Source organism: Hyperolius riggenbachi, chromosome 1 (genome assembly GCF_040937935.1).
Source record: "Hyperolius riggenbachi isolate aHypRig1 chromosome 1, aHypRig1.pri, whole genome shotgun sequence".
Lineage (NCBI taxonomy): Eukaryota > Metazoa > Chordata > Amphibia > Anura > Hyperoliidae > Hyperolius > Hyperolius riggenbachi.
In genome coordinates this window covers 264805796-264831210 of record NC_090646.1, presented here as the reverse complement: position 1 = coordinate 264831210, position 25415 = coordinate 264805796, and the positions used below count along the sequence as shown (strand labels likewise).

At 42.0% G+C, this 25415-nt stretch overlaps 1 protein-coding gene across 14 annotated transcripts in view; it reads left to right on the top strand.

The window, feature by feature from the left end:
• The window catches only part of ARHGAP24 (Rho GTPase activating protein 24), a 682757-nt gene extending 657844 nt beyond the window's left edge, over window positions 1-24913 (top strand). For 12 of the 14 annotated variants that reach the window (XM_068233495.1, XM_068233496.1, XM_068233504.1 and 9 more), the window contains 5 exons: window positions 5111-5243; window positions 7733-7806; window positions 12037-12158; window positions 15486-16557; window positions 18691-19516. In XM_068233495.1, the coding sequence (XP_068089596.1) occupies window positions 5111-5243; window positions 7733-7806; window positions 12037-12158; window positions 15486-16557; window positions 18691-18934 (1645 nt within the window). In that variant the 3' untranslated portion in view covers window positions 18935-19516. Of the gene's footprint in view, window positions 1-5110; window positions 5244-7732; window positions 7807-12036; window positions 12159-15485; window positions 16558-18690; window positions 19517-20362; window positions 24607-24642 lie in introns of those variants that run through there. The other 2 variants (XM_068233497.1, XM_068233498.1) reach the window with 2 other exon arrangements.
• The last annotated feature ends 502 nt before the right edge of the window (window positions 24914-25415 follow it).

Sequence of the window (25415 nt, the reverse complement as noted above, 5' to 3'; positions counted from 1 at the left end):
CCTCTGAATTGTCCCCCGTTCATCTCCTCTGTTGGGAACCCACGTGTCATCCGTATCATCATAATCATCCTCCCCAGCTTCGCTTGCCTCAGACACCTCATAAACTGCACCAACAGCAGGTACTTAATCATCCTCCTCCTCACACGTTACGTCCATAGTGTCGCCTAACAGAGACATATGAGGTGTTGTAACTTGCTTGGCGCCTTCATCTTGTTGTAACAAGAATGGCTGTGCATCAGTGATTTCCCCACCAAATAACTCCTACGAAGTGTCAAATGCAGCAGATGTGGGGCTAGTAGTAGCGCTGGTGGCTGTGGAAGATGAGGTGTTCTGTATTAAATAGTCAACCACGTCCTGACAATCTTGGGAGTTGATGGGACCTGCCTTCTTCTGAGCACTGTACTTTGGGCCAGGGCTGCACAAAATCACGTCAGCACGACCTCGAACAGACCTGCCGGGTGGCCTGCCTCTGGGTCTGCCCTTGTCTCTACCTGTTTACTCCATATCGGAGGGGATGAAGTGAAAGGTATGCACTGACTTGACTAATACAATGTGCAGTCACACAGGTGGAGTGAAAGGTATGCAGTGACTGGTATTACAATACAATGTGCAGCTGTCACACAGGTGCAGTTAACAGGTATGCTAGGAGTGGTATATTACACAGCGTGCGGTCACACAGGTACTGTGAACAATTATGCAATGACTGTTATTACAAATGTGCACCTGTCACACACACACAGGTACCGGACAGGCACAGTGACTCTGCGTGCACTCACGTAGGTAGGTGGGTGCACTGAACAACAGGTAGGTATATGCAGTGGTAGGTATTACAAATGTGCACCTGTCACACACAGACAGGTACCAGACAGGCACAGTGACACTGCGTGCGCTCACGTAGGTAGGTGGGTGCACTGAAGTAAACAACAGATAGGTATATGCAGTGATGGGTATTACAAATCTGCACCTGGCACAGTAGTAATTACCACCAAGGGGCCAAAGGCCAGCTGATACTGACTGGCAGGGCTGTATATAATTAGAGATGGCCCGAACCGTTCGCCGGGCGAATCTCTCTGGGCCTTCTACTACTTCCAGGTCACAATGACCCAGAGTAGTACGCCTGCGCTGCCCGGCGGAGAGCGTCCTAGATCGCGCTCCTGTTGCCGGGCACTCTCTGCGCATGAGCGTGACGTCACTCATGACGTCACTCATATGCGCAGAAAGTGCCCGGCAACAGGAGCGCGATCTAGGATACGCTCCGCCGGGCAGCGCAGGCGTACTACTCCGGGTCCTTGCGACCCGGAAGTAGTAGAAGGCCCACAGATTTTGAGATGTTCGCCGGCGAACGGTTCGGGAACCGTTCGCAACATCTCTATATATAATGCAAGTGGGATACACCAAAAAAAAAAAAAAAATACATCACAAGAACAAGATTAGCTCTCAAAAGAGCTGCTGAGGGGTGCTTTTTTAGAAATAAGAATCAGCAAGGAGCAAGCTAACAATCCTACAAGAGCCTAACTAAGCTTTCCCTATATCTCTCTCTGCAGCAGCTCTTCCTTCTCTAATTACTGCAGGCACACGAATGAGTGAAAAGCCTGACACTGCCTGCCTTTTATAAGGGGGGAGGGGGGGCTCCAGGAGGGAGTGTAGCCTGATTGGCTACAATATGCGTGCTGACTGTGATATAGAGGCTCAAAGTTGACCCTCATAATGCACTATGAGGGCGAATCAAACTTCCTGTAAAGTTCGTGGTTCTCCGCGATCGCGAACCCCGGAATTTCGCTGGTTCCCTTTCGCTGGCGAACCATTCGGGCCATCTCTTCATCTTGTTTTAAAAAGTGCTGAAATAGTTAATGGGCTTACTTTAACTGTCCCCTGGAGCCTTACCACATGATTTCACAAAAAAGTACCCATACCACTTTCAGTGTGGTCAAGCTGAAATCAAATGACCTATTATTAAATATTATTGTTTTCATTACATCATGGCCCCTGAAAGGCATACATTTAAAAAAGTTGCAAGCTAATTTAGGAGCGATGTTAAATAATAATATTACTAGCAATATTGGTAAATAATTTAAGTGCAACGTTAAATAACCAAAACAATAAAAAAAAATTGGTAAATACCAATTAAATTGTGGTATTACATTATCGGTTAATTTACCAATAATGTTGAACCTAACCATAACCTAACCTCTTCCTACTCTTACACAGAATCCCCCCTGATGGTCCCTAAGCCTAAGACCCCCTGGTGGTGCCTAGCCTAACCCTAAGACCCCCCTGTTGATGCCTAACCTTAAGACCCCCCTGGTGATGCCTAAACCTAAAACCACCCTGGTAGTGCCCAACCCTAAGTCCCCCCTGTCAGTGCCTAACCCTAAGTCCCCCCTGTTGGTGCCTAACCCTAAGTCCCCCCGTTGGTGCCTAACCCTAAGTCCCCCCTGTTGGTGCCTAACCCTAAGTCCCCCCTGTTGGTGCCTAACCCTAAGTCCCCCCTGTTGGTGCCTAACCCTAAGTCCCCCCTGTTGGTGCCTAACCCTAAGACCCCCCTGTTGGTGCCTAACCCTAAGACCCCCCTGGTGGTGCCTAACCCTAAATCCCCCCTGGTGGTGCCTAACCCTAAAACCACCCCTTGTGGTGCCTAACCTTAAAGAGAGTCTGAAGCGAGAATAGATCTCGCTTCAGACCTCATATATAGCAGGGGCACGCGTGCCCCTGCTAAAACGCCACTATCCCGCGGCTTAACGGGGGTCTCTCACCTCACAAATCCCCTCCATAATGCGGGGGAGCGCTTCCGCATTGGGGCAGGGCTAACCGCCGCAGCCCTGCCCCACGCGCGTCTGTCAGCGCGTATCTCCGCCTCTCCCCCGCCCCTCTTAGTCTTCCTTCACTGAGAGGGGCGGGGGAGAGGCGGCGATGCGCGGCTGATAGACGCGAATGGAGGCAGGGCTGCAGCCGTTAGCCCTGCCTCCAGGAGCAACCAAGCCTGCGACCAAGTGTCGCAGTGGGGGGTTTGGGTGTGAAGGGACCCCCGTTCAGCGGCGCATATGCGGCGGTTTAGCAGGGGCACAAGTCTCTTTAACACCCCCTGAGCCCTGCTAACAATAATACGATACATTTCAGTTTAATTGCAGCCGCCCACTAAAAGCTTAAAGCGGAATATAACCCTGCATTTCAACTTTGCTCTAAAACATTATTTACAGTATATTATATGCAACCAGCATTTTTTTTTTTACTAGACCAGCATTGGAAGGGTTACACAGGGCTTTAAAGTCCCTGGAGATTTCTGCAGACGCATCCGAACTTGAGTTAGATACTTTTTGTTTACATAAATGTATCTAAGTGTTGAATGTGACTCATCTCTCTCACTGAGAAGGAGTTGGAGGACAGCCAAAGAGTGTGTAACATTTCTAAATATATACATATAACTAAATAGAATGTAACTATCTGAACGTCTGCACGGAACTTAAAACCTCTGTGTTTAACCCTTCCAATGCTGGTCTAGTAAAAAAAAAAATGCTTTTTGCATATAATATGCTGTAAATAATGTTTTAGAGCAAAGTTGAAATGCAGGGTTATATTCCGCTTTAACGGCTATCTATATTATGATAAATAACAATTGCACCCACATATATCGATAAATAACAATTGCGCTAATTTTTGGCCGTGACTTTTTAAACTGCTCCTCCCTGGCAGCTTCTGTACAAAAGTTTTGTGTTATGGTCGCTGACCCTCACTAGCCCTTTTATAGCTTATAAATTAGCAGATCAGCAGGATACCTTATACACCTAAAGGTGTGTACACACATACAATAACTGTCAGTTTAGACAAGCGATAAAGACCGTTTTAGCTGACAACTGTTCTGTGTGTACAGCGGACGCCGATCAATCCTGCTTGGGTGTTGGGAGTCTTTAACTTCTTGCCTACCACTCCACACCAATTGGCGTGAATGCGGTGGCAGCCACAGGACCACTCCACGCCATTTGGTGTGAATGGCCTTCTATGGGGCTAGCAGGAGAGGTTCCTATAAACAATGCAATTTTTAGTGAACAATCTTATTTCCAATAAGATCATTCAGATTCAAAGAAAACATTGTAAAAAATTGATCCACACCATTAAAGAATCCAACTTTTCTGCACCAATCAAATTTTGATTAAGAAAACAATTGATAATGTGATTGTTCAGGATGAATTGGGCCCAATGGCTTCTGGTTTCCTACAATACAATCTGAATAATCCAGTCAAAAATACGATCATTCTGTAAAAATTGTACTGTTAACCCTTTAGCAGCCAATTTATTTTGAGGCTTACACGTGCTCTAGGCCAATTAATTTTAGCACATTTTTTTTTATTTATTATTTGTTACATTTCCTTTGCTTCTAATTACAGTAGTACTGCTGTAATGTGTATTTATGGCCACTGGTCACTAGGGGGCAGTATGATACAAAAACAGAGAAATTCTGTTTTCAGTTTCTCTATTTTCTCCGACTAAAGAGAGATCAAAGCATGCCAAAAATGTAAAGCACAGAAAGCACAGTGAGTTCTGACGACTGAGGTCAAAAGCAGTGCACTTATCTCAAACGCGATAACTGTTGAAGCTGATAATGGGTTAATGGGCACCTTAAGTTTTTTGAGGAAGTAAAAAAATCCAGATTATAGCTGTCATATGGCATAGGGTAGGAAGTGATGACTGATAAATAAAAACACCCGCAGCAGCACTAGCTTTGTATGAATCATCGTTGTAGTGGGTTTGCGTTATTTATTCTAACTGAAATTCGATTAGGGAAGATAATGTAATACAGCTCCATTTTCTGCCTTATTGCTTTCTCAGCTTCCCTTACTTTTAATATTAAATAGATTGTTCTCATACTGCACAGAGCATATGTCAGTAGGGATGTGCTTTTGGAGGAATGACTGATAAATAACTTTGTCTTTTGACTGAACTTGAACGCAGACGAAGGAGGAAATGAATATAGGGATTTGTTTTGGAGTGGTAAAGAAATGATGTGTTAAGAAGTAGAATGGGCTGCAGGGCATGTGACCAGCTTGCAGAATGATACATGTGTCTTCCAGCTTTGTAAACATTAGCCATGACCAGCTCTTCCTGTTATCTGCAGTAACACAGATGTCCACACTGTAGCCTCACTTCTAAAGCTGTACCTGCGGGAGCTGCCAGAGCCTGTCATCCCATATGCAAAATATGAGGATTTCCTCTCATGTGCAAAACAGCTGAGCAAAGAGGAAGAATCTGTAAGTACCAACTGAACACTAACTGCTTACTAATGTAATGGAACATTTTCTTTCTAGTCATTTATGTATCTTGGGATAAGTTTAAATGTAATATCAGCCTCATGCTGTATGTAGGTAGAGCTCAGTGGTTTTTGGTGGCTGTAAACATCAGTTGGGTAACAAAATTGTCTACCCACTGAAAGAATTCAGCATCATTCAGTATTCTTATATGAAATGTCTATTTGTGAATAATTCCACTCCGACATCATTTAATATGGGGCGGGAACCTATTCTGCAGGATGGTTGTCATTCATGCTTCAAGGATCTGAACCCTCTATGTCCACATGGCATGCAGGTATGGATGTAATGACAGCTGATAGTTCACAATCAATATATACTCATAGTACATACATAACATAGTGAGGCTCAGGCCAAGAGTTAGGGTAGCCTGTGGACAAGTGTGGTTGGTAGCATGCCGAGAGTTGGCAGAATATGGATGCAGGCTAAGGGACAGGGAAAGCAGTAGTCTGGTCAGTAAATGGCCTGAGAACTTAGAAAACTGGAGCCTAAGCAGGAATTTTCTCTGTGGGAAATTCAGCACCTAGACCATTCAAAATGCACAGGAGACAAGTTGATCAAACTAGGGATATACTTATTAGTTACATGGCACTGCGTCAAGATTACACATTTGTCTGTGTATTCTTATAATCTTAGCCAGGGGTGCTGCTTGGCCTAGGCAAACCAAACGTCTGATTGGGGCCTCACCCACAGCAGCGACCTCCCATGCAGACCAGCCTCCCCTGTCTGTGACTTGTATAGATGTCGCTGGCTCCCCATCACTCCCACACAGACCTCAGCTCAGCAGAAACATGAACAGAGGGCTGTGACCATGGAGTACACTGCAGATACTGAAGTGAGGTCATTGGCCACTTCCTGCATTTGTAATGTGCCACATAGTCACTGTGCACTGCTCTTCTCTCTTTGGGTTGCTGTTGATTTGCAGATATGTGAGTGTTAGGGATGGGGAGACAGCAGGAAGCTACATACCCCCACTGACACCAATGCCCTATGTGGGGGGGACACCGTTGGCTACCTATACTGGGGGGCACATTTTCTGCCTATACTGGGGATGACTACCTATTCTGGGTGTGGCTGCCTTTACTAAGGAACACACCTTGGCAACATATACTGGAGGGTGGCTACCTATACTTGGAGGATACACCTTGACTTCCTACACTGGGAGTAGCTACCTATATAGGAGAAACTTTTGGCTACCTATTATTATAGAAGAATGGACCTCGACTGAGAGAGAAAACATTAGCAGCACCCCAATCTTAATATTCAGCTTCTGAGTGCCAGGTGTCTGTGCGAAGTTTATGAGTTATTTCTCTTTTTTTCTTTCTTTTTTTTTTTTTTGAAAAGGGGGGGGGGGGGGTAGATCTAGTCACCAGAAGAGTTATACCAAGTTTTTCAGTGTGAATAATGTTGTGCTCAGGTGGAATGCTATGTTGGATTTATTTTTGGTGGAAGAATTATATTCAGCACCAGGAGGTCTATACTAGAGTTTGATGGGGTGGAGGAGTGGTTTTTATTTGGCCAGCAATTGGCCGAATTACACAGGGCTGTGGAGTCGGAGTCGAGGAGTCAGAGCAATTTTGGCCACCCAGAGTTGTAGTCGGTGGTTTCAGTAAACTGAGGAGTCGGAGTTGGATGATTTTAGAAGCACATCCATAGCCTTTGTAAAAATGTGAATAAGAAGTCGGAGTCGAGGAGTCGGAGCAATTTTGGATACCTGGAGTCAAAGTCAGTGGTTTCATAAAATGATAAGTCGTAGTCGGATGATTTTTGTACCGACTCCACAGCCTTGGAATTACACTGTTTTTATAGTAATTTGTGCTCTGTCTTTTGATGGCGCCCAAATTACTGTCCGATTGCTGCTTTAGCCATAATTCCCATTGCGGCCTGTGGTGGCACCAGCGGTGCCCAAATCTCTTGAAACACACTCCTATCTGAATATAGAATCTAAGAGGCTCTTCCCCACTCCTGCCCAAGAGGGGGTTCATCAGTTCACTTATCAGAAAAAGTAGCATTCCTGTCCAATTTCACTCTAGATATGATCAGTTTGAAGTATTTGTAGGGTCTGCGGTGCCTATAGTCTCTGTTGGAGATGTGATGATTTGTATTAGCTGTATGATCATAACCGGCACTTTCTGCCATGTTTCAGTCTGCTCTATAATTTTGCTTCATATGTAATAGAATCACACTAAGCTGTTACAGAAAAGCAGCCTATTAATTGAAAGGCATTTCAAGTGTAAATATAGGTTGTTGCCACAAGACGCAGATGAAGAATTGATCTGAGATTCCATGCAAGTTTCCATTTCAAACTAAGTAGCATTTACAGACAGAATCATTAGCACTTTTACCTCAGCTAGGGAACATATGTAATTGTATGATTACTGCATATTTATAATAATAATTATTATATTAGTAATGATTATTCTATTCCCCAGGGAGTGGCAGAATTAGTAAAACAAGTAAAAAGTCTCCCACCAGTCAATTATAATCTACTGAAGTACATCTGCAGGTAAGTCTGTTGTATATTTTAGGACAAGAGAATTTTTAATTGATTTTGTGTCACTGTGTCTATCCTCTGATTTACAAAACAATAAATGACATGCACACCTTGTATACTCAATGCAAAAAAGGTCTGTATTAAAGGTACTGACAAATCACTCAAAAAGAGTATGAAAATAGTCTGTACAATCTATATACAAAATAAGTATACAGCCAAGCATGTGACATCTGTAAATACATCAATACAGTTATGCAAGAACTGAACATAAGCAGTGGTCTGCTGGTGGCAAATGAACAGTATATAAGTCACCAAATGCTGCCTGTAAAAGTCCTAAGCGACATGCAGCAATATGCAGCAGATAAGTCCATAAAAATCACTGTGATAAGAGAAGACACCGCTATATTACAGCGGTGTCTTCTCTTATCACTGTGATTTTTATGGACTTATCTGCTGCATATTTACTGCATGTTGCTTAGGACTTGAACAGTATATAAGTCACCAAATGCTGCCTGTAAATTTGCCACCAGCAGACCACTGCTTATGTTCAGTTCTTGCATAACTGTATTGATGTATTTACAGATGTCACATGCTTGGCTGTATACTTATTTTGTATATAGATTGTACAGACTATTTTCATACTCTTTTTGAGTGATTTGTCAGTATTTTGACACAGACCTTTTATTGCATTGAATATACAAGGTGTGCATGTCATTTATTGTTTTATATTGGACTTTATCGATTTTGTACATAGCACCCAATTTTATCAATCTATGCTGAATATGGTTTATGTCTAGGTGTGCATTCTTACTTGCCTTTCTGTATCCTCTGATTTACATCATGTACAGCTCCATCCATCCTGTATGTACAGTAGTTACAGTAGTAGTAGTTACACTGAGAGTGTTGTGCACCCCTATCCCGCCTTCCTCATGCACTGTCCTATTGCATTCTAAGGCCTCGTTCACATCAGGGCCGTTTCTGTGCGCTTTCCACAGCGCACTGCCCTGTGCGATCAGCAAGGTATTGATTTGTCCATGTGGTTGGCACAATGGGTAGAGTGAGCTAAGGAGCAGGAGGAGCTTAGCTGTCAGTGTTCAGCTAGCAGAAATAAGGCCATGTGGCCATTTAAAAAGATACATGGCCTGCATGTGTGCACGGTCTCTGGATGTCACACAGTCAGAAAGTCACTTAATCATGCTTACGGAGGAAATCAGCTATATGAGTCAGCTCCTGGAAGAGGCGAGCTCGGCCTGGGAACACATGAGGGGGGATGTGACAGAGTCAGGTGCAACCCTTACTCCATATCCCATGTCTGCAAATGTTATCAGTATGTTAACAGATATATCCTGGTGAGTTAGAGCACACCTGAACTGAAACAAAATATACAAGGTGGCCATGTCTGGTGCTTCTTCATTACCCCCACAATCTCCATAGCCCCTCAGCTTCATTGGCCTTGCCTCCGTTCTCCCCTGAAGAATGCATGCTCTGTTTACTCATGCAACCTCTTTATGCATGTTGCCCTACAGTTGTGGGCAGAAGCCACATCCAAGAGCATCCCGGGCATGCACAGTTCCATGTTTCTGAATTGTACATGTAGAGAATGCTTCTGACTGGAGCTGCTGTGCACAGCCATTTGGGAGCCCAGTTGAAGGGGGAGCATGGAGAGGACAGGGCAGGCACCATTACTCTTACTGCGCACAGTTGGAGCTTTAAACAAGGGATACAGCACTAAGACAGAGGAGAGGTCGGCAAAGCTGAGGCAGCCCAGAATATATGGGGATTTTTTTTCTTAGGTCAGGAACCCTTTAGGAAAGTAATTTTAGCAAAAATACAATGTAATTATCAATACTGTACAGTATTTACTGGGATTGGCATGCATGCATCTTAAAAATGATGTAAAATAAATAATACTCTTAATCCAGCAGCAAACGTTTGGCATGCAGTTTTTCCCATGTGTCCTGCCCATCTATCATGTAGTATTTATTTTCAATCTCTCTGCAGGCTCTGCAGCTTGTGCAATAGGATGTTAGTGTTTGCCCAGGGATATGGTTCTAGAATAAGTTTAGTAATGCTTAGAGACACTGAAGCGAAACATGTTTTATGATATTATGATTTATATGTGTAGTACAGCTAAGAAATAAAACATTAAGATCAGATACATCAGTCTAATTGTTTCCAGTACAGGAAGAGTTAAGAAACTCCAGTTGTTATCTCTATGCAAAAAAGCAATTAAGCTCTGCAACGTGGAGAGGGCTGTTATCTGACTTTTATTATCTCAAGTTTTATTGAACTATTTACTTTTTCTCTGCTAGAGGATAGGTCATTAGTTCACAGACTGCTCTGAAAGAATCATTTTGAATGCTGAGTGTTGTGTAATCTGCACATATTATAGAATGATGCAATGTTAGAAAAAACACTATATACCTGAAAAAAAATGAGAATATTTTCTTTGCTGCTAAACTTCTAGTAATTATTCATAGTACACAACCAATTCATTATATCATATTTTTTTTTCGCTTCAGTGTCTCTTTAAAGAGTACTAAAGCTGAAGTAAATGCAAAAATCAGAACTTACCCGTGGCTTCCTCCAGTAGCATAAGCATGTGTGAGTCCCACGCAGTCCTCCTGCAGTCTGCGTTCAGCCACAATCAGCCCCAGTAATAGGGTCAGTTGTGTCCAGTCTGGGTCTTCTGCTCATCTGCAGACCTACCGCGCATGTGCAGTAGACCTGGGATTTATGTGCTTCAGCCTATTGCTGGGGCTGAACGCGGCTGAACGGGAGACCGCGGGAGGATGGCGAGGGACTCACATATGCTTATGCTGCTGGAGGAAGGCGCGGCTAAGTATTGATTTTTGCATTTACTTCAGCTCTGGTTTACTTTAAGGCTAGGGAAAACTCGAGAACACTAAAGAACATAAAAAGTGCTGCCATTAGTGCAAAAGTTTGCATTCCACGTCTGCATTATGTCAAAACATAGCAAGAATTGCTGAATGTTTGGTCATTTTATTTGCACAATTTGCAGTCTTATGCATGAATTCACAGCAAGAATTTATTTTTAAAGGCTACACAAGATGACATGATGAGATATATATGTACAGTGCCAAGCGTACAAATAACTATGCTGTGTTATTTTTTTTCTTTCTCTGCCTGAAGAGTTAAACATTAGGTATGCAAATTACATTTTCTATCCAGGTCGGGACTGGGTCGGACTGTAGCTTAACCCTCACTGATTAGGAATTACAACAATACAATTACATAAATCACTTTCTTAGCAGGAAAGGGATTCTGAGAGCAGAAAAGAGATGGAAGCGGTCAATAATTCATAAATTTTAGCTCTGGTATACTTCAATGAATGTGTCATTGAGCAGAGGCAATGAAACAATAAAAACTTTACAAGTAAATTTAAATATATAATAAAACTGTGGAATGTCTAAAAAAAAAAAGTCATTTTTAGGAGAAGAAGGATAGATACAATTGTTTATCTCGTCAGTTTATTCTTACCTTGTGTTTCCCTTAATAGCCCCAGAACAGCGTGTATATTAATTCAAGGTTCTGACTCTGAGAGCAATACTGTTTAACTACTCAAAGACCGTGACACGCCAATGGGCGTGACCGCGGCGGCAGCCCCAGGCATAACGGCAATTGGCGTCAAGTCCTGGGGCCGGCTTCTGCAGGTGATCACGTGCACGGTTGCGCGCGCTTTTCCTCTTGGAAGACGGAGTTCTGCTCCGCCTTCAGTCTCCCAGCAGCGATCGCGGTTCGGGAGACTGTTAGATAGCGAATCCGCCGTCTGTAAACACTGTATAGCGCTGCGATCTACAGCAGCGCTGTACTGGGGACAGCCCACCAACAGAAAATTCTGTTGGTGGGGAGAAAAGGGGGGGGGATCACTTGTGTGCTGAGTTGTGCAGCCCTGCAGCTTGGCCTTAAAGCTGCAGTGGCCAATTTATAGAAAAATGGCCTTGCCTTTAGGGGGGTTTAACACTGTGGTCCTCAAGTGGTTAAACATCTTTACTGATTCTTTTTCAACACAAAAAAAATGTCCATTTGAAACAACTTTAATTTTTATTAGGCTATTCCATGATTTGGATAAACAAGCAACTTCAGAGATCTAATAGCAGCAATTAAAGTTTGCTTGATTACTTATGTCATCCATTCTTAAACGTTCTCCTCCAGCATAAATGAGTTGGTTCCCATAATTGTTACTCTGGCTATAATGTCATTGTTTCCTGCATATAACAGGTTCCTAGATGAAGTCCAGTCTTACTCTGGTGTAAATAAAATGAGCGTTCAAAACTTGGCTACAGTCTTTGGTCCAAATATACTACGCCCTAAGGTGGAAGATCCAATGACCATTATGGAGGGTAAGTTGGATAATCATTGTTGCAATTTATTTATGGACACTCCCCTCACTTGCCCTACTACACAGCAAAAGACTAAAAACCAGGGCACTGAAGATTGCAAATGACTCCTCACACCCTGGCCACCGCTACTTCAGCATTCTGCCCTTGGGACGGAGACTACGAGCCATCTCCACTAAAACCATCTCCACTAAAACCACGAGACATAGGAACTCGTTCTTCCCCTCGGCAGTCAATCTTCTAAACTCCCTTCACATTCTACCATCAAAGCGAGCGTCAACGAGCGGCGAGGCCGGCAGCGCTACGGCTGCACAGCCAACCAGCCCACAAGACTAACTGACTATGGACATTGGAGGGACACACTGGGACTGTGATGTCTTTTTACAATGTTGTGTTAATCTGATTTTGCCTTCCATGCACTCTCTCTCTCTTTCCTTCCTTCTCTTTCTATGCACTCTTCCGGAGCCACTGTACTGTATTGTATTGTATTGTGCCAAAAACAATTCCGGGCATGTCCCCTCATGCTTGGCGAAATAAATTCTGATTCTGATTCCTTCCCCTCTTGTAACAGGAAAATGTACCCAGATAATGTAAAAAATCATAGTTTGTCTGTATTTCCAGCAACAGCATTTAGTATTTATTTTTGAATTGGGAACATGTGCTGAGGTCAGTGTAATGCAATTAAACATACCGTTGTATATTTTGTTGCTTAGAACCATTTAACAATGGATTTGGGCAGCTTCGCTTTTACTATTTTATTCATATGGAGTGGATGATCTCACTTGTCTAGTTTATGGATGAGATTGAGCAGTTTAACTTGCCCCAGGCATTTTGATAGCATCATCACTTATTTATATTGGAAGATGATATCACACTCCTATTTCATGCTGTGGAGATATTAGAGTGGCATCCAATGACTCTGTTAGTTACAGTCTTCATTTTATCACTTGCAAAGTTATGCTAATGCAATGTTTGTTAATGCAAAGTTACGTACACATCACATAGGGCTTTACACCAGCTGTCAGTATGTGGTTGAATGCACCTCTTCTAATCTAACCTAATTCTTAACCTTGTGGTTATTATTTATATAGCACCAACATCTTCCGTATCTTGTACAGTGCACAAAAATATACAATAACGGGGAGCTTAGATACATGAGCAGTTCAACATACTATACAATCAGGACATCCAGTGATACAAGTACAGATACATACGGTTGATGTGTAGTTTGAAAAACTTCACCAGTACTGATAGATGTTGATTTGATAGAATACACAGAGAGAGGAGCTTTCAGGGTAGTGTGGTTAAGACACAGGGAAGTAGAGAAAAGGGTTAGCAGATGAGGCAGTGAGCTTTAAATTGTAGCTATAGAAAATTATAAGTTTATTTGAACAGGTGTGTCTTGAGGGTACATTTCAAAATTCCTAGGCTTAGAGGAAGATGGACAGGCTGTGGGAGATAATTTCTAAGGATAGGTGACATTTGTGAGAAGTTCTGAATGCGAAAGTGAGAAGAGATGACCAAGCTGGATGACAAGAGGTTCTCTTGGGAGGAGAAAAGGTTCCAGGAGGGGCAATATCTGGAGATTAATAAGAAAATGTACGGAGGGAAAAGGCAATGTAGATCTTAGGAGTTTAAACTGGATGCTTTGGGTGATTGGCATCTAATGGAGGGATTGGCAAAGAGGGGTGGCATCAGAGGAGTGGAAGGAGAGGTGGATGAGATGAGTTCAGCAGAGACTGGAGAGGTGTCAGTCTCTTTTTTGGTAGGCCACAGAGTAGGGTGTTACAGTAATCAAGATGGGAAATTATGTTATATTTTCACTGATGATGTTCAATAAACTTTAATAGTGAAAAAAAAGATGGGAAATGATTAGAGCATGTGCAAGCATATTAGTCGCCTCTTGTGTAAGGAAGGGATGAATTCTGGAGATGTTTTTGAGATAGGTGGAGGAGCAGAGCACAGGTCCGAATTGTATTATTCAGACCATAAGACGCACTGATCCCCCCCCCCCCCCACACACACACACACACACACACAATTTCGGGGGAAATGGTCTGAAAGGTACAGTAGATATTTTGCACAATTCTAATTATCTAATCAGTTATATTGAATGTCCATTCTTCCTGTTTGTAATATAATTTAATCGTTTGTCCTATACAATGCATTCATATTTAGAATAGTTTTGGGCAGTTTTTTTTTTCACACAGTCAAATAGGTAGTCAAGTCCCAGTATAAGGTCATGCTTGAGGTTCTGCAGACAGGCAGTGTAATTGCTGCTCTGAGACACTCATTATTCTTCTAGGCACAATGAGGAAACACTGGCATCTTATTCCCTTACTAAAAGCCAATTTTGAAATGCATTTGACAAAAAAATATGCATTTATTAGCATCTGTTAAGGTTAGTGCAGTAAACAACTGCACGTTTTGCAATAAAAATCCTGTCTAAACTGTTCCCTGTCCTATCATCACCCACATCAGGTAGGGAGGAGCTTGGAGAGGCATCAGCTAGTTTTCACTTTTTTAGCACAAAGCTAATCATATGACACCTCCCACTTCTTCCCTCTGCTTACCGAGAGTTTAACTTTTTGTGCCCAGCGCTGTAGGTACAGCTCAACAGAGTCTTATATGCCTGTATCTGCTCAATGTGTTAAAAGAAAATAACCCTCCCCTTACTTTCCCCAGTATTACTTCAAATAGTTAAATACAAGAGTAGTAAAAAAATGGTTTTCTTTTGCAGACAATGCAGAATGATGAGAGGTAGACATGGTCAATAACGTCCAAATAATTCTGAGATGGTGCAGAACCTTGCTGGGATTCAGTTGGTCCTTTTTCAAGCCATGTACATTTGCACAAGATCTTGCATAACTCTGTGTCATCTCATAATTATTTGCATCTGCATCTTGTAATAAATGTCATGGTTTTTATAAAAACACTGAGGGGGGTGTGAGAAATGTTAAATTTTTTTATCATACTGAGTAGGAGAGAGCTGAGCAGGAAGATGGTGAGACTTTATTGAGCCGCCATGCTGGCAGCAATAAGCAGCACAGGGAGGAGGTGGGTGGGATCAGGTCATGGGTCTGTGCTGAGCATATGAGCACTCTCAACTAGCTGGGGAATGCTCCCACTCTCCTGACAGCTGCCTGTGTTGAAAAGGGATTCCAAATCAAATTACTAACTTTTCAGGAATGGGAGCAAATATAAAAAGTTGTCATTTAATTAATTTCATTTTTGAAGGAAAGTTATGTAGCTAGGGTTTCTTTAAATAGAATAGTGACTGTTTTTTACAAGTATGATATAGTTTATAACGTTATTCTGCTTTACTTGCAGGTACTGTTGTGGTCCAGCAGTTAATGGCAGTAATGATCAGTGAGCATGAAAGACTTTATCCAAAAGAAACTGATGCACAGATTGAAGTTGTCCAAGAGCTGACCAACAACAACAATGAGCTGCAGAAGAAAATGCTTCTGGGTCAGATACAGAACAAGGAGAATAATAACACTAAGGACATTGCCGTAAGGCGCTGCTCCTGGGAGAAGACCGAATCCCCACAAAGGCCCAACGTTGACAATGGTTCACCCACTGCGCTCTCAGGGAGTAAATCCAATAGCCCAAGGAACAGCATTCATAAACTGGATGTTACACGAAGTCCACCACTGATGGTGAAAAAAAATCCAGCATTTAACAAGGGTAGCGGGATTGTCACCAATGGATCTTTCAGCAGCTCTGTGGAAGTACATGACAAGCATCATTCTTTACCCAATGGTGCCTTGCAAGCCAGGAGAGCCTCTTCTCTGAAAAGCTCAGGAACCAAAATGGGTACTCACAGTGTACAGAATGGTGCAGTAAAAATGGGAGTGTCCAGCACAGACACAATGAGCAATGCATTGAACAGTCGGGCCACAAGCTGGCTACCCAATGGTTATGTCACTATGAGGGATAATAAACAAAAGGACTCTGCAAGTGATTCCATGCAGCAGCACAGGTTGTCCACGTATGATAACGTTCACCAGCAGTTTCTGATAAACTCTGATGACAAGCAGAGTGTGGACAGTGCTACCTGGTCTACATCATCTTGTGAAATATCCCTCCCTGAAAACTCCAACTCCTGCCGCTCCTCTACAACAACCTGTCCAGAACAGGACTTTTATGGTGGCAATTTTGAAGACCCCATTTTAGATGGGCCAGCTAATGAGGACATAACCAATGCAGTAGATTTTGACAGCAAATTTGACAGAAGAAGTTCTGGAGGTCACAGCAGCAGGGCCACCAGCAGCAGTGACAACAGTGAGACTTTTGTAGTAAGCAATTCAAGCAATCACAGTGCACTGCACAGCCTTGTATCCAGCTTAAAACAAGAAATGTCAAAGCAAAAAATGGAGTTCGAGACCAGAATAAAAAGGTACCATATTGTATTTTAAAACGACATTTTACAATGTACTGTATGTGCAAAAAAAAAAGACAAAAATAATGTTTAGTTTCCTGTCTGTGAGCCCTGAAAATGCCATCGGATTCTCAAGATAGCAGTGACTGTACCTTGTTAGCCATCAATAAAAGCAGAATGTTTGGCATTAACGTAGTACCATCTAGTGGCTAATTGTAGTACTCACAGCACAAAAGATTTTAATCATTTGGCAGAAGACAATGTTGGATCCTTTATAGAAATGGGTATATATACAGTACGTATACTGTATCTGTCTACTCACACAAATATATACTGTATATATGTTTCCGAACAGCAGGGACACCTGTGAGCTGTATTATTACACATCCCCATCACCTAATCCATCGGCCACGCAACAGCTGCAAATTACATTGTGGTCTCAGTGTCTAATTTAACTAACGAGCTGTGCACCAAAATTAACCGATATGAAAAAAAGTGCATATTTCCCGTCACCCTGTATTGGGACCTTCTTTCAAATTGTCTGTTGTTTTTTTTTCTTCAATAAAATCTTTATTGTAGTAAACATTATATAAGTACATATATTCATGTCAGTATAAGCAAAAATAACCATGCCAAGCTCAAAAACATTAATCATATTAACATATCATTGCTTATTTCAAGCTTTCTCATTACAATAGGAGTTCAGGCAAGGGCCAGGCTGAGGCAGAGGCTCCCTTGTCTCCAGCCCCCCCCCCCCCCTATCAGGCCATATGCAGAGCAGAGCATGCTTTCTCACCTGTCAGCACAACAGCCACGAGGGATCTGTCACAGAGGCTCTGTCAGCATCTCGTCACCATGATGGGGCGCAACAAGTTAGATATACTGGGGGAGGGGGAGCTGCCTAAAACTGGGGGAAATGTGACTATCAATTTCTGGGGGCTGCCTAATACTGGGGCCACATTGGGCTATTTACGCTGGGGAGTGCTACCTAATACTAGGGGCACCCGGCAATCTATACTGGGGAAGGGGGCTACCTGACACTGGAGGCACCTTCTGCTATCTATACTGGAGGCCTATATAATACTGGGGGCACATCTTCCTATCTAAACTGGGCAGGAGGTCTCCAGAATACTGGGGGCACATCTGGCTACCTATGCTGGGGTGGCAATCTACTTAATACTGGGTGCATTTTTTTTTACCTATGCTGGGGTGAGCATAGTTCAAGGGGGGGGGGGGCACACTTTGGAATCTCTGCCTCTGGTGCTGGAGAACATTGTTCCAGCCTACAGGCAAGAGTGATCAGCAGTTCACAGAGGTTCACAAGAACAGGGGCGGGCAGCGATGGTGGGGGACAGCCATATACTTTTTAGATATCTGTCTACAACAGGAACAGTTGGTTTCGGTAAAGGGTATTCCAACATGTGCGTGTAGCTTTCTATAGTCTCCAAATGATATGAAATAATTAAAAACAGATTGGGAGGTAAGGGTAGACTTACCCTTCCAGAGAAATGTCATTGAAACTGGTTTCACAATTATTTAAAAAACAAATTGATACCGAACAAATAATAGGTTTCTTTGCATGTCTTTCTCAGTTAACATTTATGAGTAGCGCTGCAAGCAAACAGTATGTTCTTTATGTATTACACTTACAGGTGTATAGAGTAAACAGTCTAATAATGTGGCCTACTCACAAGACACCCACAGCCTCCCATTATCCTGATAAGAACAGTGTTGCAGCATGGACCATATCCAGCCTAAGGCCCCTATTCCATGGGCAACCGAACTGCTTGTTTGTCAGCCACAAGCACCTTTCGGCTGCAATTACATACAGCTGAATGGTAGCACTTGGTCACACCACAGAAGTGATGAGTCACAAGTCACGTGTCATAATCAGTGGCATTACCCAGTGGTCAAAAACATGTCAAGTCTGAGAAATGCAACCGCCATGCTCAGCTGCAACTCTATAGGGGGGCCACCTGTCCTCCTCCCGTGCTGAGAAATTGCAAACGCCCAGCCAGTGAGCAGGAGCAGCTTACAGGCGGTGTAGATGCATAACAAATGTTGACTCTTATGACTTGTTGGGGACAATAAACTATAATCATTTAGCATATCATTGTCTTTGTTCACTGAGCACAATGTGTGTCTTCACAGCTTGGAACAGAGGAACGTAACTCTGGAAACAGAAGTTTTAGCCATGCATGAGGAACTTGAGCAAGAAAGGAAGAAGTACACCATGATGGAAATTAAAATGAGGAATGCAGAACGTGCGAAGGGGGACGCCGAGAAAAGAAACGACATGTTGCAGAAGGAAATGGAACAGTTTTTCTCGACTTTTGGAGACCTCACAGTGGAAGCCAGTAGACCAGAAAGAGGGAACACAATATGGATTCAGTAAAGTGGGCCAAAGTATGTTGGGACAGTGCTAAGCAGTTGTATCTTCACATGAATGGTATACAGGTGGCTGGTCACCTGACTGAGATTAATCTTCTATTTCTAGATACCCTGTAGGTAGGGGAGGGCAAACTAAACAAATCTACATCCACAGCATCTGCCTAACCTGTCTGTTCTATTACTATTATATATGATCCATATTTCTACTGTCAAGTGTTACAACTGGATATGTGTACATAGATTATAAAAAGTGTTATGTAAAACAGAATTGTATTCCAAGAATAATAATAATAATGCAAGTATTGTATTTAAAATGGCAAACTGATAATGCTGTCGCAGTCAAGCTTTATATGAAGTCTATATAATATATCCTTGCACTTAAAGCATAATACAATATTTTTTGCGCATTGTCTATCATCAGCTTATTTTGTATATAACTGTCTCTATTCCCATGTTGACAGGGAATGGACATAAAAATTACAGTATAAAATGATATTCTGTGGCTTTGATGTTTGTGCCAACCAACTTGCCTATGACCAAAAGAAAGTGTACAGAGTTTTATAAAGCATTGCTGTGAGAATGGTTATGTCTGGCTCTTTTTTTTTTCTACAAAATGACATTACTGGAGCTGTATTGAGGATGGATATCATACACAGACATGTTTTACTGCTGCATATTCTTATGTTTGTCTTTGTCCTAGCTTAAGAGGGTTTCCGTAATTTCCTGGCTATATATGGTTAACACTCAGCTAAACTCCAAATTTGAACAAGTTTCTAATAGCAGTCAGGATAATAAGTGGTTATAAAATCATTCTGGGTAGTATTTTCATGGGCAAAATATGCTTGAAACGGCATAAAGCCTGTTTTTTCATCTTCTCTGACTGTAGCTGCTGGATAGGTCAGTCTGGTGTGAGCATGTGACGCACACAAAGCAGTAAGAGCAGGAAAAGCCAGAGTCCAAGCAAAACAGTAGAAACCATGTGCCTACCTACATGAGGTGGGTAGCAGTCATAGGAAGTAGGTGTGGTGGCCCCAACTCTGGAACAGGAAATAACAGGCTCTACAGGGTTTTAGCCTGAATGGACAGCTGCACAGCTACAGGAAGCACAGCCACACTGAGTATTTTGCAATTTGAAACGTTTATTTCCATAATTATTACAATTTACACATAATTGCTCTTAGCCATACCTCCCAACTTTTTGAGATAAGAAAGAGGGACACTTAAGCCACACCCCTAGCCATGCATAACATAAAAGTTTCATAAGAAAAATATTTTGTTTTATAATTCAAATCACACTGGTTTTTTTATATTCTGGTCCATGATCCTTCATATTAACATTTGAAAATAAAAAAATATATACATTTAAAGGATGAGAATAAAGTTTAGAGTCAATTAAACATATTTTTCAGGAGAAAAATACCTTTATTTACAGAGATCTGTACATCAGTCCTAAAAGAAGAAGAAAGAGGGATTGGGTTCCAAAAGAGGGACTGTCCTTCCAAAAGAGGGACCCCTGGGAACTATGCTTAGTATCTGCCTTGGTTACTTCTCTACAGGAAGTGAAGGGAAATCTTTCCTACTTTCCTAATAAGAAAATGTTTTTTTGGTTCTATTTGCTTCCTGGTGATTAGTATTACCACAGCAGGAAGTGAGAATAGACTATTTTACTGGGGACACAGTTGCAAACAGAATGAAGTAGGGTTATATCCTTTTCTGCCTAAGAAAAAATACTTGCTTGAGTTCCACTTTAACTACTCTAAGACCGCTCCACGCCAATGGGCGTGGCCGCGGCGGCAGCCCCAGGACCGTCTAACGCCGATTGGCATCAGATCCTGGAGCTGGCTACTGAAGAAGATCGCGCGCATCTCCTTCTCGGGGGGCGGAGCTCCGCCCTGTCTTCAGTCTCCGAGATCGCCGTCTATTTACACAGTACAGCGCTGCATTCAGCAGCAGCGCTGTACTGAGGACAGCCGTGTGACACGGCTGTCCCCCTGGGGGACAAGAGAGTGATCGGCTCTCATAGGCAGAAGCCTATGATAGCCGATCGCGTGATTGGCCGGCTGGGGGCAGGCAAGGGACTGGGGGAAAAAACAAACACACAGAAATAGCAAACAATATTTAAAAAATATGAACATAAATATTTATTAAAAAAAAAAACACAAGGGGGGGCAATCAGACCCCACCAACAGAGAGCTCTGTTGGTGGGGAGAAAAGGGGGGGGGGAATCACTCCTGTGCTGTGTTGTGCGGCCCTGCAGCTTGGCCTTAAAGCTGCAGTGGCCAATTATAAAAAAAAAACAGCCTGGTCTTTAGGGGGGTTGACCACTGTGGTCCTCAAGTGGTTAATGATTACACACTATATAGAGAGCTGTGCATGCAATAAAGTAATACAAATAATGTTGTACATTAACCTTCTCAATTAACCAATTGGTGACTGGTTTTGCTTAGTTTGGCTGCTCCAAACTTGTGATAGCTGGTACCTGATTGTTTTTTTTTTGTGGGTTTGAAACATCATAACTTTTAGCATTATTCCATCAGAAAATAAATTTGTGTAAAAAGTAAATACTTAATTTGGCAAATTTCCGCTGTTTATTCCTACAAAAGTCTTTCATTGATCCACATTGTAATTTGGGTGCAATAGCCAGACTCCAAATTACGTGTATTCCCTAGAGTTGGCCCCAGAGTTTCTGCGGTAGCTGTGCGAACTGAACAATGATGGGGACATGTGTACACATTTAAAGGGGATGTTCCCACCAGAGATTGTGCAGAATGGTACTCCCCTTTTTCACCTCCCTTGCCACTGCCTAGAGTCCTAGACTCTGCATTTAAAAACACTAAAACTTCTCCTAGTATTCAAAATGTGTTGGCTCTTCTGCTACATGGAAGTGGTAAAATTGACCAACCGAAATTACATGTGTGTACGCACCCTAAGAATTGGGCCTCAAGGTTATCACACTGTGAAATCACTGATCTGGCTAGACAACCTTATAGAGATGTGAATAAAAAAAGTATTTGAACAGAACTGATTATTTTGGAAGTTCACAAAATTACTGTAGTTCAATGTAATGAGAGGAAAGAGCTGGCACTAAATGCACTTGGCAGGGTCTCTTGTTTCGTGGGTCCCTGCCCACTTCCTCAGGCCAAATAAAGTGCCTCAGTGTGCCTCAGTGTGTTAAGAGCCAAGGTTTGAGTGCCTTTGAGGCACCTCAGACACTTAAACCTTGGCTCTTAACACAGTGAAGCTCTTGATTTGACCTGAGGAAGTGGGCAGGGACCCCCAAAATGCATTGTCAGTGCTATTAAAGTTCATTTTTATATCAATTTGCCTCCATTGAGGTAAGCCACCTCACACTTTATTTTATTGTTTTTAATTCATTTTATCATTTTCTGCACGTCTTTTCATCCTGTTGTGCACTGTATACCCGCCCCCGGCTCAGGGTAGGGGATTATACTTGTGCCTACTTGGTGAAATAGCTGATGTAGTTCAGTTCCATACTTAGCTGTTACCGTGAGTACATTTCTAAGGTGGAACTCCAGTCAGACAGATAAATGAAATAAATTGAGGGCTATTTATAAAATGCATAACAGGCTGTTTGCAAGAAAAATACTGGCATTGTTTTTCTATGAAATAGTAGCATAGATACATAGAGTGGTGAATGGCTGGAAAGATTGGATCTTTTCAGCATGATTGTCACTTTTGAAATAACAGCTGTTTACTGTTAAATACTTTAGTGTTGATTGCCACATCTCTAACATGTAGATCATATCTCATTGGCAGTTCATGAGTGAAAAACTAAGAATTTGCCAATGGACAGTGCAAGTGAATAGCCACCAGTTTGAGAAGTAGGGTACTGAAATTCTGCACTTTACAATGCAACCTGTTCCTGTTTTTTTTTATAAATATGGGGTTACAGCAAGCAGGCTGGTGTTGTACTTTATACTGGTTGAACTCGATGGACGTATGTCTTTTTTCAACCAAAATAACTATGTAACTATGTAACTATGTAACAAAAGTGATGATGTGGCTTTAAAAATGGAGAGTTAAAAAGTGGCGATTTTTTTTAATAGATAGACCCCTATGTTTGAGATGCCTTATGTGCCAAAACATGTGCAGTACGTCTCTGCCACATCTGTGATTCAGACAACCAATATCACAGAAGCGAGCAGCTCTGGGACCTCCCCTTTGGCTTCTCTTTAGCTGTGAAACCCAGGCTAGTGCAGCTCCCCTGACCGAATGACTATACAGTGCAGCTCAACAGCTTATCGTGTCATTGTACTCTAGCCAGTGACATGGTAATAATTCCAGGTTGCTTGCAAATTGAATGCAGCTTGGAATTGAACAAATTAAATGCACTTCCTGGTGATTTTGATTGGTCTAATTCCAAGCTGCATACAATTTGCACTAAATTATTTCTAGTAAACAGCACTGTGGAATGCAGAAGAGTCTGATTCCCTAACTCTCTCTCTGACAGCCTGAATGCTGCTGTGAAGGGATTGCAGGAAGCAGATTTAATGACAAAATCTGGCATTTTTACTGGCTATATATCAAAATGTAATCCAAGCAGAATACTGGGCATAAACATCCAGAGATCCAAAGCATGTTTAGGAAAGTCAATTTTATTCTAAATATAAAAACATTGTTTTATGTTTTCAGAGTCACATGACCTCTGCTCCCCCACCCAGCACACACACACACACACACACACACACACACACACACACACACACACACACACACACACACACACACACACAACAACAACTGCTGCACCTGGCAGTGAAGTGTTGCATATGTGATATTGAGACTACACTTATTCATCTCAGCAAGTCAGGAAGGGACAGACCTACACAGCTCAGCACTGTGCAAGTCTTTGCCCTGGGAGAACATGGTCACATGATCTTGAGTTTGAAAAATGCAGAACTTCTTCAAGCAGAGCCACAGTGCTTTAATTCACAGCTACTGATAAGGCTTATTACACTCTGATGTAGCTAAACAAACACACTCACAGCTCATTGTGTACTGTGCAAGAGTTTGGGTCCCCTTTAAAAAATCATTACTGCAATCAGCACCTTGGCCAATCACAGTGAGGCAGGACAGGAGGGGGCATGTCTTGGATGGATGGACGCACACACATACAGCGGACAGCTTGTAAATTCTTATCACAGATAAACGCATGGATCTGAAATGGGAGAATGAGGGGAGTGGTGGAGTCTTTATATCTTCTACTGCTTCTTTTATTTCCACTGTTGATCTGGTATTCTTTACCAAACTAGTTAATATGGGGTATCTTTTGCCACATGTTCAGCCTTAAACATCATTTGCAGCTTCTGTTGAATGGTTTCAGTTGTGTGTAATATGGTAATGCTGACTTGCTGAATGAAGTGTTGCATTAGCTTCCAGATAGAACAGTATAGATGAGAAAACATGCCTGAAAAGTATATGTTAATCGATAGAAAAAGTATATCTTAAATTATAAAGCCTTCCTATTTGTATTTTAATATAAAGCTAAATTTTCCTCATTGCACTATTCTATGAAAATCTAAAGATATTAGATTTGTACAACAGATTATATAAAAGAAAGTTAGGCATAGGAATGTGTTTATGGAGATTTTCAACATGTATGAGATTGGTGTACATCCAGTATTGTTCATAAAATAAAGGTTTTATTTATAACTATACCGCTGTTTTTGTATTCCTATGTATTTTGTGCAGACCAGTTCCCATGAAGAGTTCCTGGACACATTTTAGTGTTCAGCTCCAATGACAACTTGATAGTACTTGGCGGGAATATCGGCTGCTATGGAAGAAATGGCTGCCTGTACACAGGGAAGGAAGTTACTGCTGAGTATTGATGGTCATGTCTAGAACTCATGGAGAAGCATGCGGTCAGTTTGGTCAGGTGATAGATATGCAAGTCTACAGAGGAATTCTGTACAGCGCAGAGGAAACTCAGGTTCTTGAATATCTCTAAAGGCGACCACACACCATACAATAAAATGATCACATTTGATAAAAACGATTGGTTGTACCGAAAAATCTAAAAAAAAATTCATTTGTTCAAGAAATCTGATTAAATTTCCCATTTTTATTGGATAAAAGAAGATTGTGAGTGTTATATTTTTCTGCTCAATTTTTATGAAAATTGAATAGTGTAGGTTAGATTGTTATTTGCTTGAATTACAGACCTAAGCATTTTTTTCTATGTTTTAAATCATTGTTTTCATAATTGTGGAACAATTGAACATATGTGTGTGGTACATTGATCAGATTTTTGAAATGTTACAATTAGCCAGAAAATTAAAGATATTTTAAAAATTGTGTGGTGTGTGGCCACCTTAATGTGGATGAAATATGCAGTGAGCCTGATTTATTTAGGTATCTCCAAGCATCTCCTGATTGAATCTCTGGGCATCTCCAGATGTCACAAGTGATTCAGCAAACCTGGGCAGCACTGATAAGAAAATAATCTGTTGCCAGGTGATACA